Source organism: Epinephelus fuscoguttatus, linkage group LG18, assembly GCF_011397635.1.
Source record: "Epinephelus fuscoguttatus linkage group LG18, E.fuscoguttatus.final_Chr_v1".
Lineage (NCBI taxonomy): Eukaryota > Metazoa > Chordata > Actinopteri > Perciformes > Serranidae > Epinephelus > Epinephelus fuscoguttatus.
The window spans coordinates 31,051-46,154 of NC_064769.1; the positions used below are offsets into that span (position 1 = coordinate 31,051).

At 39.3% G+C, this 15,104-nt stretch overlaps 2 protein-coding genes across 5 annotated transcripts in view; both read right to left on the reverse strand.

Moving 5' to 3' along the window:
- The window catches only part of LOC125905804 (uncharacterized), a 54,062-nt gene that overhangs the window by 4,915 nt on the left and 34,043 nt on the right, over nucleotides 1-15,104 (reverse strand). The window contains exons 2-5 of the mRNA XM_049604026.1: nucleotides 11,259-11,349; nucleotides 10,229-10,328; nucleotides 9,865-10,124; nucleotides 9,546-9,732 (exon numbers count right to left, since the gene is read on the reverse strand). Of these exons, the coding sequence (XP_049459983.1) occupies nucleotides 9,546-9,732; nucleotides 9,865-10,124; nucleotides 10,229-10,328; nucleotides 11,259-11,321 (610 nt within the window). The 5' untranslated portion in view covers nucleotides 11,322-11,349. The remainder of the gene's footprint in view (nucleotides 1-9,545; nucleotides 9,733-9,864; nucleotides 10,125-10,228; nucleotides 10,329-11,258; nucleotides 11,350-15,104) is intronic.
- Nucleotides 11,967-15,104, reverse strand: part of LOC125905816 (uncharacterized) — a 197,314-nt gene continuing 194,176 nt past the window's right edge. For all 4 annotated transcript variants that reach the window (XM_049604055.1, XM_049604056.1, XM_049604054.1 and 1 more), the window contains 2 exons: nucleotides 14,963-15,072; nucleotides 11,967-14,460 (listed from right to left, as the gene is read on the reverse strand). In XM_049604055.1, coding sequence (XP_049460012.1) covers nucleotides 14,149-14,460; nucleotides 14,963-15,072 — 422 coding nt within the window. In that variant the 3' untranslated portion in view covers nucleotides 11,967-14,148. The remainder of the gene's footprint in view (nucleotides 14,461-14,962; nucleotides 15,073-15,104) is intronic.

A 15,104-nucleotide genomic window follows, 5' to 3' on the forward strand; every position in this document is an offset into this window, starting at 1 on the left:
TAACTCCATTTATATCAATTTACTTTCAACAGTATTTATTTAATAACTATGAATTCCTTTATGTATTTCTGCCTGTTTACATGAACAGTAGGCTATCTTAATTGTCTCTTTTACATGTAGACTATTTTAATGGTGCCATCTACTGGTGGCTTTGGGATTTTGTAAACCATCACAAAAAAAGGACCTGTGGTGAATTTCAGACCTGTAGGACCAAAATGGCAGTCATTTGAAAATTGAAAAAGTCCATCAGTTGAACCAGGGGGGTAATAAGCGGGATAACATGTGGGTGTGGGTGTGGGTTAGGGTTAGGGTTAGGGGGTTAGCAGCAGTCCCCCTTAGTGCCCCAGCGCCTGTTGCCCTAAGGGGTCCAAAGCGACCCGGGCTCTCAAGTGGTGGTAGTAGTAGTAGTAGTAGTAGTAGTCCCCCCCTTAGTGCCCTAGCGCCTGCTGTCCTAAGGGGTCCAAAGCGACCCGGGCTCTCGAGTGGTAGTCTTCCTTTGTACGTCCAACCCGCTGCCCTAAGGGGTCAAAGCGACACGAGTTCTCGAGTGGTAGTCCCCACCTTAGTGCCCGCTGCCCTAAGGGGTCAAAGTGACCCGGGCTCTCGAGTGGTAGTAGTAGTAGTAGTAGTAGTCCCCCTCCACCACCCCAGTATACCCGGGTAGTAACCCCCCCCCTGCCCCCTCCTTCTTACTAAAACGCTGCATGTGTCTCTTACTAACGGCATCCAACTGCGCGCGCGCATGTGTGTGTGTGTGTGTTGCGCGTCTGTGTGTAGTTGTGTGATGGCACAAGGATGGTGGCAAGGATGGCAGCAAGGACGACCACCTGTTTCACAGTCCAAGAGGTTCTGGAGCAGCTTGCTGACGATCCACACCATGAACACTCGGACCCTCCCTCTGAAGCCGAAGAGGTGTCAGAGGAGGACGAGGGTGACGAGGATGAGCAACGCACCCCGACCCGCGATGCCTCGTGTTCCGAAGCAGCAGAAGGTGTAGACGACAACGAATACGAATACGAAGGAAAAGACGAAGACGATGACGAAGACGAAGACGGAGACGAATACGGAGATGAAGAAAGAGAAGAAGAAGGAGAAGAAGAAGAAGAAGAAGGAGAAGGGGAAGAAGAAGAATGGGGTGGCGGAGGAGTACGTGGACAAGCAGTAAGAGTGCGAGGAGGCCGTGGATGTGGACAAGGTGTAAGAAGAGTGAGAGGAGGCCGAGGTGTACAAATGAGAGGAGGAGGAATAGGATGAGGACGAGGACGAGGAGGAGGAGAGGACGAAACACACTCGTTTCTTTCAAAAAATGGGACTATATCACGGTCTCCGGCTCCACAATGCAGGACGCAAACATCTCAGCCCCGGGACCGCTCAGCGTCAGGAGACCCAGGGCCCATGGACTGGGCCAGGCGTGGGGCTCGAGACGTGGCGTCTACGTTCGAACTGTTTGTCATGGCAGAGTTAGAGGCGCTCATACTGGATCAGACCAATCGGGAGGGTGTCCGCGGCTGCGGAGACGAGTGGCGGGAGATGGACTCAGTAGACATGCGCGCATACATGGGTCTGCTGATTCTGGCGGGTGCGTACAGGTCCAGAGGCATATTATTATTATAATATGTGTCTTTGCCCTAAGGTCGGTGTCCATTTCGACAATACATGCCCAGCAAGTACGAAATACGGGATCAAGTCCTGGGTAGCATGCGACGCTTGGTCCAGCTACGCGTTGAAGATGCAGGTGTACACAGGCAAGCCGCAGAGGGGTCGCCCAGAGAAGAATCAGGGGATGCGGGTGGTGATGCTTACCTCCTGACTTTCCAGGGCCTCTTTTCCACAGGTTTTTAACAGGGCTCTGGCTGCGGAACACCAACGGATAAATGAATTTTATGTATTTGCTTTATAAATTTCAATTTTTATTTCTTATCTATTTTAAATTTCACTGGGTTTTTATTTGTTTATATTACCAAAATGCAGCTTCTCCCACTTGATTTAACGTTTTATTATGATTTGTGTGTGTGTGTGTGCGTGTGTATATATATATTTATTTTATGCATGCTCTTACAATATATAATTTTTTATATTTCACCTTTTTATGAATTTTAGTGTACATTTTAAATTATTATAATCATTACTTATATAGCACTTATTTATTCAGGTTGGAGGAAGCTGCATTTTTATTTACAATGAATTATTTATTTATTATATTCAATTATTTATTTTCTTAATTATTCTATTTACTTATTTATTTTTATTATTAACTCATTCATTTTATCTGTAGCATTACACCGGCTTTTTGCCCGCAGTCCCCACCAACCTTTATTGTTTTAAATAAACTCTTTTGAAAAATCTGGGGTGAGCTATTTTTATTTATTAATCCAGAGCAAGTTTTAGATTGGGGGTTGGAATTGTACACTACAAGTCACTCGACATTTAAGAATTATATGTTTTAAAATCACTTATTTATATTTTATTATTTTTATGAACCTTTGTTACTTCCTTTTACTGAATTTATTTTGGTTTGATTTTTCCATGTACTTTTATTGATTTGTCATTTAGCACTTTTGCATGCATTTATTTATTTATATATTTTAAAAGCACTTTTTAATCTTTCTTCTTTTATGTTGATTTTCTTAATCCAACCCCAGCACTTATTTATTTTATACAAATTTTATCCATTATCCATTTTATCCTCCATTTTATTTACAGCTACCTCAAGATGTACATTTGGAGACCCTGGGAAGCTGGAGGTCTTTGTTAAGACCTACTTCCCACTGCCAAACTGCCCTGGGCCCAATCTACTTTGCATTTTATAAAATTTTAACAGGGCTTTTAAGGATCTATTTGGTTTTAAACACAAAAATTATTTTAAGTATCTTATGGATATATATAGCCCCCGAGTGCCCGTGCCCCCCAGAGTGCTCTCTTTAGAGCACTGCGCTTTTTCCCTAACCTAACCTCTCTGCACTTGATGCCTAAACCTAACAATTCTGGATTAATGCCTGGACTTGGCCACATTTATGTTTATGCCCTGCCCAGTTATTTTACCCTCACCCTAACATCCCCCCACTGATAATTATACTGGTCATATAAGTTAATGTGTAAACTGTTTTTTCCTTTTAAAACATGCATTCCATATGGACTGTCAGTGAATGGAACACGTTCTCTGATTTTTCTTTTTCTTTATGTATAAGTAGTACCCCATATTAGAGATACTGGGTGCAGGGTTAGCAGTCTCAGCACAACCTTTATCTGGCCATCGCTGTCAGTCATGGTTTCACTACATGCTGAGGCATTCTGGGAAAGGGGCGTGGCCACAGACTGCCGGCAAACCCCCTGTCACTCACAGGAGGCTTGCATCAATCCTCTGGTTTCACTTTTTTGCAAGGGTGTATCCCAAGATTGGGGATACTGGGGGCGTGGCTAGCAGGCTCCTGTCTCCCAGCATGCCATTCCTCTCACCAGCACAGACCGTTTCCTTCAATTAAGACCGTTTTTGTCCGTTTTTTTTCACCAAAACCTCATACCTAGTAGAGGCATATGCCATAGCGTCGCGCATGGGCGGGGTTACCGATAATGACGTCACGAATGGGCGGGGTTACCAACGTCTTCCGTTGGCACCATGACTGAGGAAGTTAGTGGGATTCATGGGATCCCTGCAGACAGAGCATAGGAACAGCAAAAAGCAGACACATTCAGGACATGGCCACTTGCAGAGAGAAACACTTTTGGTAAGCATTGTGTATTTTCTTTAACCACCACTGGAGTTGTGCGGTGTATGGAACACAGTTGGTGTTTGTTTTTTTTTTTTGTTTTTTTTTAAACACACCTTGCCCTGGGTTCTATGGGGGTCAGAGAGGCCAAGCATGTCTCAGCTGGCCCTGATCCTTCAGGCCTCTGGGGTAACTGGAAAGGCACCGCTTTGACATGGCTGCACAGCAAATTTTGCAGTGTTAAATCTACATGTAATTTAACACTGTGTCCGAGTGTATTTGGTCCTAATCAGAACTGGTGTTAAATTAACTCTTTCCATAGTGTTAAAATTTCAGAGTAAAATTAACTCAAAATTGAGTAAAAAAAATTAACACTGGCTAACACTGTGCAGTGTTAATAAAACTTAACACTACAGGTTAAATAACTCAGAGAGTAAATATGATTCTCAGCAGTGTTGATAAGTTACTCTGATGTGGTGACAAATCAACTCTGATTCTAATGCTTTTTAACACTGCATTGAGTTATTGAAGGTTAACACTGGAGGCTCATATAACTCTAATAAGTGTTAATTTTACACACTACTGTGTTGATGATTTACTCTGTTGCTGTGAAAAACCAACTCAGAGTCAAATCCTAACAGTCATTAACACTGCACAGATAAATATGTAGTGTTATTTTTACACTTTTGTAGTGTCAAATTGCATCTATCCATAATAATTAAATAATACTTTGAAAATGTACCATTGAATAAAAACAAGTTACCACAAAAATGCATTGAACTACTTCATTTTTAATTCTAAAAAAGCACCTTTTCAATATGCATTTAACATTTGTATTTTCAACCTTTAGTTGTACAAAAGCACTTAACTGTTCACGTGCTGCATTTAAAAAAAAGTGAATAGCTGTGCCATGGGTGTGCCTGCCATGCCAGGCACCCCAATACAACAACTTGTTCACATGCACCACTTTAAAACCTTTGTAAAAACACAAGCCACAATGTAACAGTAAGGTCGTGTAACAGTGTACTTGCCGTGCCATTACAGAGCTCCAAGTAAACTGTAAATATAACATCTATGAGGTAGATGGTTGCAGGTGTGCCTGCCGTGCCTAGCAAATGATCTCAAGTCTGCATAAAAACATTACATAAAAAACAACAGTTAACTTTTGGTCAGCCTAACAACGCCACCACTTTAGAACACTGACCTTAGGTCTGCATAAAATGACAATATGGAACAACATATAAAGCGGTATCTGTTGTACCATACTTCATTTGAACATCATATGGTTTGAAGTAAAAAAGATCATCTATGTGCAACACTTTTAGAACTTTGTCTGGATGCAGCTTGACCTTAAAGGCGTGGTAATGGTTATCAAAACACATAGTTTCCATCAATTTTCCACAGAGCAAAACATCGTGTCAATCTTACAAAATACAGGCATCTCACATGCTACCTCAGTACATATAATGAAGTCACGACGGTACTCTGTACCATGATATTTAATCCATTTGGCAGAAAACACACTGGTTGACAAAACAGTTCCAAATTTTGCAGCAATTGCTGCACCCTGTTTTAACTCAAAGTGTCACCATCTTTCCTGGACCTAAAATTAATCTTTCCTTGCTAAAAGATTCATGATACATTGCCATATAACTTTGGTGCTTTTTGGCTAATGTCTTTGTAATGTTTTTAAAGCTTTTTAATTGTTAAAAATAAGAGGAAAACTTTTGGCCAAAAAAAATTGGCACAAAAAAAATCCAAGTCCAGGCACTCAAGTGGGTTTGAAAAATGTAAAAGGCCTTTAATTTAATGGGCTACATTCATTAAAATTACACCAACGCGTATCGGCTTGCGTCTTCTTCAGGGTGCAGTGACACAAAGACAAACAGAGTAATCATGGTTGCAATTACTACAAATGTGCACAGGTGAGCAAGAGTGAAACATACAAAGTTTGTTCTGACCTGAAGGGGCAGTACTCAGTGAATACAAGACAGGAAGTACAAACATGAGGTCCTCCCATATGCAACATTTTTTCTCTCTAGCCACTAGAGGCACCAACCAGCAAACACATAGAGAGAAATATGAAAAAATAGATATAAGAACAAGATCCCTGAAACAACACAAACCCTGTTAGGGGTGGTGTAGGCAAAGGAGGATAAAATCCACACTAGGAATCAAACATTAAAGTACAGCAAAGTACAGGAAACCACTTCGTAGCACATTTAGAGAAAATGTTGAGAATATCTAATCCTTAAAGGAAAAAGCACATCTATATAATAGGACTGAAGCAATGACTACAAGAAAGATGTGAGATCAAAGTCTTCATTGAGGCCAGGGTAACTGGTGCCTTTAAGGGCATAAATCCAGTATGCCTCCCTTTGTTTAAGGCGTTTGATTTTGTCCCCACCCCTGGCATCAAGGCTGATGGCCTCAATACCTGACACTCTTAGAGTTGCATCACTTCCATGTTTGGCCTCCTTGTAGTGTTTAGCCATTGGATAATTCATGTTTCCACTGCGAATAGCATACCTGTGTTCAGCCACTCTGTCCCTCAGCCTCCTTTTGGTGAGGCCTACATAGAAGCAGCCACAAGTACACTCAAGTCGGTACACAACATGGGTGGTATTACAGTTTATGAAACTAGTGATCGAATAGGTTTTGTTACTGAACACATCTCTAAAGGTGTCTGTTTTCATCATGTTTTCACAGTAGTTGCAATTACCACAGCAGAAATTTCCTTTGGGTCGACGAAGCCATGTGTCCAGTTTAGGAGCAGAGAGATAGCTCCTAACCAGTTTATCCTTAATTGTTGGGGCCCTTCTAAAACTGACCCCCGGGGGTTCAGTGAATATCTCCTGTAAAGAATGATCACTCTCAATGATGTCCCAATTTCTCTTTATGATGTGCTTGATCTGAAGAGCCTCTCTGCTATAGTGTGTAACAAAGTAAAGTTTGTGAGTTTGCTCTTGTTTTGATTTAGGACTGAGCAGTTCCCTCCTTTCAAGTGACAGAGCTCTACTATGAGCCCGAGTGAGAGTCTGGGGTTTGTACCCTCTCTGTTTAAAACGTTGCTGCATATCCATGGATTGAATGTGGAAGTCCTGATCAGAATCACATATGCGTCTTAACAGGGTTTGTGTTGTTTCAGGGATCTTGTTCTTATATCTATTTTTTCATATTTCTCTCTATGTGTTTGCTGGTTGGTGCCTCTAGTGGCTAGAGAGAAAAAATGTTGCATATGGGAGGACCTCATGTTTGTACTTCCTGTCTTGTATTCACTGAGTACTGCCCCTACAGGTCAGAACAAACTTTGCATGTTTCACTCTTGCTCACCTGTGCACATTTGTAGTAATTGCAACCATGATTACTCTGTTTGTCTTTGTGTCACTGCACCCTGAAGAAGGCGCAAGCCGATACGCGTTGGTGTAATTTTAATGAATGTAGCCCATTAAATTAAAGGCCTTTTACATTTTTCAAACCCACTTGAGTGCCTGGACTTGGATTTTTTTGTGCCAATTTTTTTTGGCCAAAAGTTTTCCTCTTATTTTGGACATTTTTCCCTTCCATGAGCACCGGTGGTTTGAGGGACACCAGCAGCGCTCCAGTCTCCTCTCTCTCTCTTTTTAATTGTTACTTGAAGAAATTATGTTTGGCTTCGTAACGCATGCACCATGTGTGCAAAATCGGACCAATGTGCCTTATGCTAGGAGGGTAATGTATCATGAAGTGATGCTTTGGCAAGAGATTTATTTCAGGAAATAATTGCTTGAACAGCCCATGATGATCAATGATTAAATGTTTGAGGTATATGGTCATGCCTTCTGACAGGACTGGTGAAAATACAATGTTAACAATATGTAGAAGCAAAAGTAGGAGATGCCAGTGTTTATCATCTGTCTCGATCAAATCACCAAATAGCAAAGGCATATTGCGTAACAAGCACCAAGACTGTATGGCATTCAACCCCAAATCATTACTTCCATCCATCAACTTATCTGTTGGCAGAGGTGGACGGTTTCGCTGCTGATTGAAACCATAATCATATGCATGTATTCTACCAGCCACTTGTTCAGCACTTAGGAAGCTGCCTTGAATGTACTTCAGAATCAGTTTCACCTCAAACTGACCAACCCCCTCTAAAATATCATGCATTATATCTACAGAGAAGTTGTTGGCTGTGTTGAAATACTGAAGTGAATTCAACAGACAAACGCATTTCACACCATATACATGAGGCAGCCTAGGATCTGTTTGTATAGTCTGACAGTGCTGTGCGTGTGCATCAACAGTTCTTAAAACAACTTCTAGATCATCTTCACAGAAAACAGTTTGAAAACAGTGTTTCTCAAGGAGACAGAAACAACAGCAATATCGAGCCCCAAATGACTCCACAAAGCCAAACAGACCATGCAAACCAAGATTGTCCCCAGTGACCTGAACTACAGTACCATGAATCGCATGTTCAAAAATTGGAATTTGAAGTCCCTCTGTCTCAAGCACTTTCAGATCAACCAATAAGTGGTTCAAGTATCAAATTAAAGCTGTATCGCTTGATGTCCTGTGCATGGAATAGAGCACACAAATGAATATTAATCAAAGATGAATTAAATATTGGGGGGAAATTTCTTAGAGTAAAAAAAAAAATATAGCACCTAATTTATGTAAACCCCTTTTGGGTCCCAAGACATTTGCAGTGTCAAAGTCGTCATAAAACAGCTGAATCTGCAAGGCATCTTTTTCTACAGAAAATAGGGGACTTTCTTTAAAATAGGTGGCATCTCTCAAATCTGCATACACACCTTCCTTGGGAATATACCTGGGCTTGAACATGTCTGCAAATTCTTTTTTTTGTAAAATACTCTTCAGTGTTTCCAAAATGGGAACATATGCAAACATATCAGTTACAATGACTTGGTCATATGTCCCAGTACACTGCAAAAACTCAAAATCTTACCAAGAATATTTGTCTTATTTCTAGTCAAAATGTCTCATTTCTAGTCAAAAAAATCTCATTACACTTAAAATAAGACTCATCATCTAAAAAGTTACTTGGCAATTTTCACTTGTTTCAAGTAAATTTTCACTTGAAATAAGTAGAAAAATCTGTCAGTGGAGCAAGTTTTTTTTTCTTATTACAAGCAAAAGCAAAATTCAGTGATTCTGCAATTTCAATAGCACTTTTTTTTCTTTCTCAAAATACCAAAAAGACAGCAGTTCTGTATGATCATAAGCTCTCTATTTTTACTGACCTATTTTTCATTTAATATTTAAACTACTGCTAACACATCACACAAACACAGCACCAGACACTGTTGTCTAAAACATTTCACATTTGGTGCTATTGCGCCACCGGGCGAGAGTATCTGCCCTGCCCTGCTCTGCTCATGCGCAGCACTACAATAAAGACGCAGTGCTATGAGCCGCAGGCTAATGTGATTGTGAACCAGCAGGCATAGTAAATGTGTTTTTCTCATTTTGTTATCGTCCCATGTCATATGCAAATGCGTTAACAATTATTTGATTGCATTGTAAGAATTAATAATAATAATTTTGAAAATGTGTATAGCATTGTGGTTGTTTATCTCGGCAAGTTGCCACTATTTAGTTATGTTATTCTCTGCCTTAAAAGGCGCCAATACATGTATGTGGCTGTAAGTTTATTATATGTTCCTGATCATTGTATGTTCATAGGACGTTGTTATGCTGGTAACTACTGCTACCTGGCATACTGACCCTGGCATGAGTGTACTGCACAGTAAGAACTTAACACTAACACGGGTTATAGTGAAGCACACATAACAAGTGCAGCCAATGGAATGTGGAAAAAGTCATACTTACCAATGTCGTCATCCACTTCAGTGCCATCCTCAGGAGTATCAGCTGCCAGGAGGAGATCATCAAGCTCACTGGTGGATGCAAGCTTTCTGCATTGTTGGATGATCTTTTTCTTGAATGTGGTCGTCCATTTCTCCAGAAACTTGCCAGAGACATCCTCCCCAAACATCAGAACAAAATCCTGTTCCACCTAGGGTGAGGATAATGGAGAACTTCAAGATTTCACAGCCAGATGAATTGAGTTAATTGTTTGACTGTCACTAAAATACACACATACTTTTTACATAATTATGAAATTGTCAAAATAATGAAAAATAATTACCAAGCCTTTGACATCTTTGAAATGTGGAAAGACAGACAGTACGTTGCTCGACTGCTGTGGGTCAAGGCCCATGTTGCGGCAGAAGTCAAATGTCAGCTTCATCTTCTTCTTGATTGTGTCCTCATCAGCTGAATGTTTAATCAGTGTGATGGCTTCCTTATACTCATCTTCACTCAGGACAGTCTCTGGAACAAACTGGGGCTCTCGTCTGGCAGTTGGTCCTCCAAGCCCATCTTCATGAGATGCTCCTTCAGATGATGCTACACAATATGGGAAAATACCGTATTTTGACAACCATATAAACATACAGGTAAAAAAACACAACAATGTTTCAGATCTTCTTCCAGTATTATTATAGCGTTACCTCCATATGATGATTGTCTGTCTCTAGCAGTGGATCTCTGAATAGTTTTAATCCTCCAGGCCAAGTACCCAGTGCCACTCTCGCCATCATAATAATGCTCCTTGGAGGGTGAAAGGAAAACGAAAACAGACACTCCATTAATGAGATTTTTTTAAAGTTAAGGTGCTTCCAAGTGATTTTGGACACAACAAAAAAAGAGGGACATTTTGAATATGAATCCACCGCTCCTCCCTCTACTCCCTCGTCCTTCCTGTAGCCCCACCCTCTAACACATTTTTGAAAAAGACTGTGGGATGAAAAAAAAACACCATCTCAGCCGTAGTTCCACAATTGCAACTTGAAAAGACTCATGTATGCAGAGCAATTATTTCACTTATTATTACCTCCGCCAAGGAGGTTATGTTTTCGCCGGCGTTGATCTGTTTGTTTGTTTGTCTGCAGAATAACTCAAAAAGTTAAGAATGGATTTTGATGAAATTTTCAGGAAAGGTTGATAATGGGACAAAGAACAGATGATAAAATTTTGGTGGTTGGTGATTGGTTGAAGCAAAGTGGATAAAATAATAAAAAAGTCTACCGTCTGACAGCCTCAGCAGCAATTCCAATTTCTAATGACACGGTGAAAATAGAGCCATCTGGTGGCCGAAAAGCACGTCTGGTTCTACTTGCTAAATATTGTTGTAATTCTAAAGTTGAAATTAATGTTATGTGTTGGAAAAAAAGAAAGTGAAAAATACAAAAAAACCATTATATTCTGTGTTGGTACAAAATAAAAACGAAATAAATACACCACAGTGTCTCCATGGTGAAGGCATATATAACCTAATAATGACAGTGATGCAAATAACCTAATTGTGATGGAGAGGGGGAGGGAATATCACCTTCTGGGCGGAGGTCTGCACTCTCTGAGTGCTTTTCTAGTTTATTTATTTTTATCAAAAAGTACCTTTTAAAAATATGCTCTGGTAGAAATCAAAATGTTTCAATGTAGCATTTAACATTATCACAGCCATTATAGTGTGTGACTTACATAACCGGTCCTGGAGAATGGATCACTGAGGTAGGGGAATAAGCTAATTCCTCTGGCATACATTTCTTTCACCTGTCTGGGTGGTGATGTACTGCAAGATTAAAAAACAGTAAAGATTTCTCAGTTGTATGCACTGGATTTAACAAAGATTTGAATTTAATCTAAAAGCTACATTGAGCTAACTAAAAACTATTTACAAATTACCCATTCTTCTCTGTCATGTCAGCTACCACACAGTAAAAAACATAGTGTCAATTTAACTCTTATAGAGTTGAATTTAACTCCGTTTCAGATAACATTTGGTCCCACTCAGAAATAGAGTAAAATTTACTCTATGGCCAGTGTCAAAAGTTAATTCTACTCAATTCAGTGTCAAAATTAACTATGAAATGAGTAAAAATATTCAACACTGAGGTTTGTTCACACTGTTCAGAGTAATATGATAACACTTTATAGAATTAATTTTACTCCAAATGTAGTTATTAAAATGAACTCTAAAGTGTAATAAATTTTTTTATTTCTCCAGTGTTATATTTATTTTATTTTTATATTGTATTATATCTAGGTGATATGTGCTATACTACTGAATTGCTTTGATCTAATCTATCAAATAGAAATAAAACACAAACAAACAAGGTTACAGTAACAACTTGCTTTAATGTTCACAAACAAACAAGGTTACAGTAAACAACTTGCTTTAATGCTCACCAGATGAAGCAATATGGAACAATAAAGAGAGCTTTGTCATTCACTCCATATGACATCTGTATGTCAAAAGGCCTGGGATAAGGCAGGTTGTCAACATGAAAGACAACAAAATCTTGCTTTGTCCTTGTTACTTCGTACGCATGGAAATGTTCTTGAAAAGTTACTGTACATAAAGGCAAAGTGAGCAGCAACACTTTTTCATGCATTATCAGAACGGACTCAATCTGGTAAAAGAGAGGCATTTCACATTCAACTGCACCACAAATAACCAGATGTTGGCGGTAAGTAAAACCATTGTGTTTAGCCCAATTCACTTTCATAACTTGAACACTGGACGACACTTGCATTGCCTTGACAATTTCAGAACCTCCTTTTACCATTTGTAAAGACACCATTTTTCCAGGACCAATGTCTAACCGACTAAAAGTTGTTGAAGATCGCCAAATATGTGCCATATGATGCTGGTGTTTTTTGGCCAGCGTTTTGGTGATATTTTTAAATGACTTGAGCTGTTTCTTGAAAAAATTGTGCTTGCCTTCATAGCGCATGCACCAACTATGAAGTACAGGTCCTATTTTCTGGATGCAGCGGGGATAATGGATAAGAAAATGGTGCTTTGGTAAAAGTTTTTTCTGGGGATACAACGTCTTGAACAGTCTGTGGTGTTCCACAATCAAATGTTTTAAATATACATACATACCTTGAGATAACATGGGAGAAAATACAATGTTTATTATTTGTAGTAATAAAAGAAGTAGGCCCCAATGTTGGTCAGTAGGAGTTACCAAATCTCCAAAGAGGAGCAGAGTATTCCTCAATAAACACCATGACTGAACTGCATTCAGTCCCAGATCATTAGACTCTCACTGGAAAAAAGGCCACTCAAAAAATAAGTAAAAAAAAAATTAATACAAGATATTTTTTGCTTGTAATAAGCAAAACAATCTGCCAATGGAACAAGTGAAAATTCGCTTAATAAGATTTCTTGAAATAAGACAATATATTTCAAGATCTTGAAATTAGCTGGAAAAACTCATTCTTAGCTATATTTTACTAGTATTGTGAAGTTTTGTGTCTCATAGTAAGTTTGTGGTTCTCAAAAGCAGTATTTTTCCCCTCAAAAGTAGCATCTTTTTTTTTACCTTCCAATGTCATCCTCTTCATTTCAAGTGTATTTAACTCATTTTCAGTTATATAATTGTGACACTGTTCTAGATTTAAGTCCACCACCTACTTGAAATAAGATTAGAAATTGGCATTTTGAGACAAAATTTCTTCAAGTTAGCATTCCTGACTAGTATTAGGCAATGCTTTTTTGCCATAATAAGTCATAATTCTCCAACCTGTCATTATTTCTAGTGCATTTACCTTACTATAAGCTGTACAACAATAACACTGTTCTAGATTCAAGACATTATAGACAAGACATTATATACATAAGACAGAAAAAATGAAAACTAGTCTTGCATTAAACCAGCAAATTTATTTATACAAAAAGTCCCATGAACAGAGAGGACTGCATAAAAAAAAGACAGTTTTGCAGTGGCTTATTTTTTCTCATCTGACCAATGTGCCCCTCAATGCACCTGCAAAATCCATGCTTTGCACAGGCACACTCAAAGCATAGTCAGACACACTACTAGGCACACTAAAACTGCTCAACCTGTAACATTCATTTTTACAAAGTGCTTATTATTGTAACATTCAAATTAAAGGTTTTAGGCTTACATTAACGTGAACATTTGAACAAATTCCTCCCTCAATACATCATTAACCATTGTAACATTATTATTAAGGATGCACGATATTGGATTTTTTGGCAATATCCAATAGGTTGATATTTTACAACTCAACTGGCCAATAACCAATACCACTATGCTCACTTTTATCCCAACCTAATTGCTTAGTCAGTTTACTCTTTCACAGTAGAACCTATATTAGTAACTACATTTGCTGAATAGACTGTTGCCTAAACTCAATATTAACTGAAAACTTAAAATAACTTAAAACTAGGCAGTCTCTGCACTGCACTGTTGGCCAATATTATCGTGCACCCCTAATTAACACTGGGCTAACCTGGCCAAATTCCAAACAAGAATCAATAGCAATGAACATGGACTATGGTAGCCTTGGAGGGAGAGAGGAAGTGCTATCCTATAGTCCACATCTGACCACACTGGCTTTATTGGCCAATAAAAGCGTTCCACTCAGCCATGCTCTTCTTGTAAGATGATGTGAGATCTCTCTCATGGATTTTGTCCAAGAGAACCTCCGTCTGTATGACTGAAAGCAGAGTGGCTACACACTTTGGGTATGTAAGGTGTAGGGTATAATAGTAGGCCATAAGGTATAAAGCACCCTCTGTAACCTTGTCTTTTGGAAACGTGGTTATTGGCACATCTCCTACCGCTAGAAGGCAGTTGGACGGACTCACGATCAGGACTGGGCAGGAGAGAGGGCGCTTCTTCAAGTAGGCATTAGGGTCTTCTTTGTCCTTTAACACATAACAGACATTTTTCTGTCAGGATAATGCACAGATCAAGGATCATTTTGGTAATTTGGAACCTAAGCCAGAGGGTAGAGGGTTGTTTACAAACACATAACTTTACAAAGCAAAATTATGACAAAAGTTGCAGTACTGAGAAAGCTACATCTGAAATTGCTATTTTTAACTATCCCCAATGCATTTACTGTCTAGCCTTCCTAAAAAACAAAAAAACAAGGCCAGGCTAGTCTTCCTTGGTTTTCATTAGGGTAATAAAATCTGCTACCATGTAATGCATCCATTTTTGTACATACTGTGACATTGAGAGCCACAGACATCTAACCAGTGAAAATCCTCTTTCCAAAAACAAATGTTTTGAGTGCCTTTGAAGGCTTAGAACATACAGTATGTGAATAGGAAATACATTGAAAGTCATCAGAGTCAGCACCTTGAGTTATAATTTTTTCAGTACTGTAGTCAAAAAGATCCTGCAACATTTTACACAGCTCACCTCGAGGACATGCACCAGAGCCTCACTCGCATCTCGTACCCTCTTTGGAGGGGCAGAGGTGGAGGGGAACAGTGATGGCAGCACACGTAGGATCTCAAGAGCCTGTTCAGCTGTACAGGAAAAGATTCATTACTTCATTACA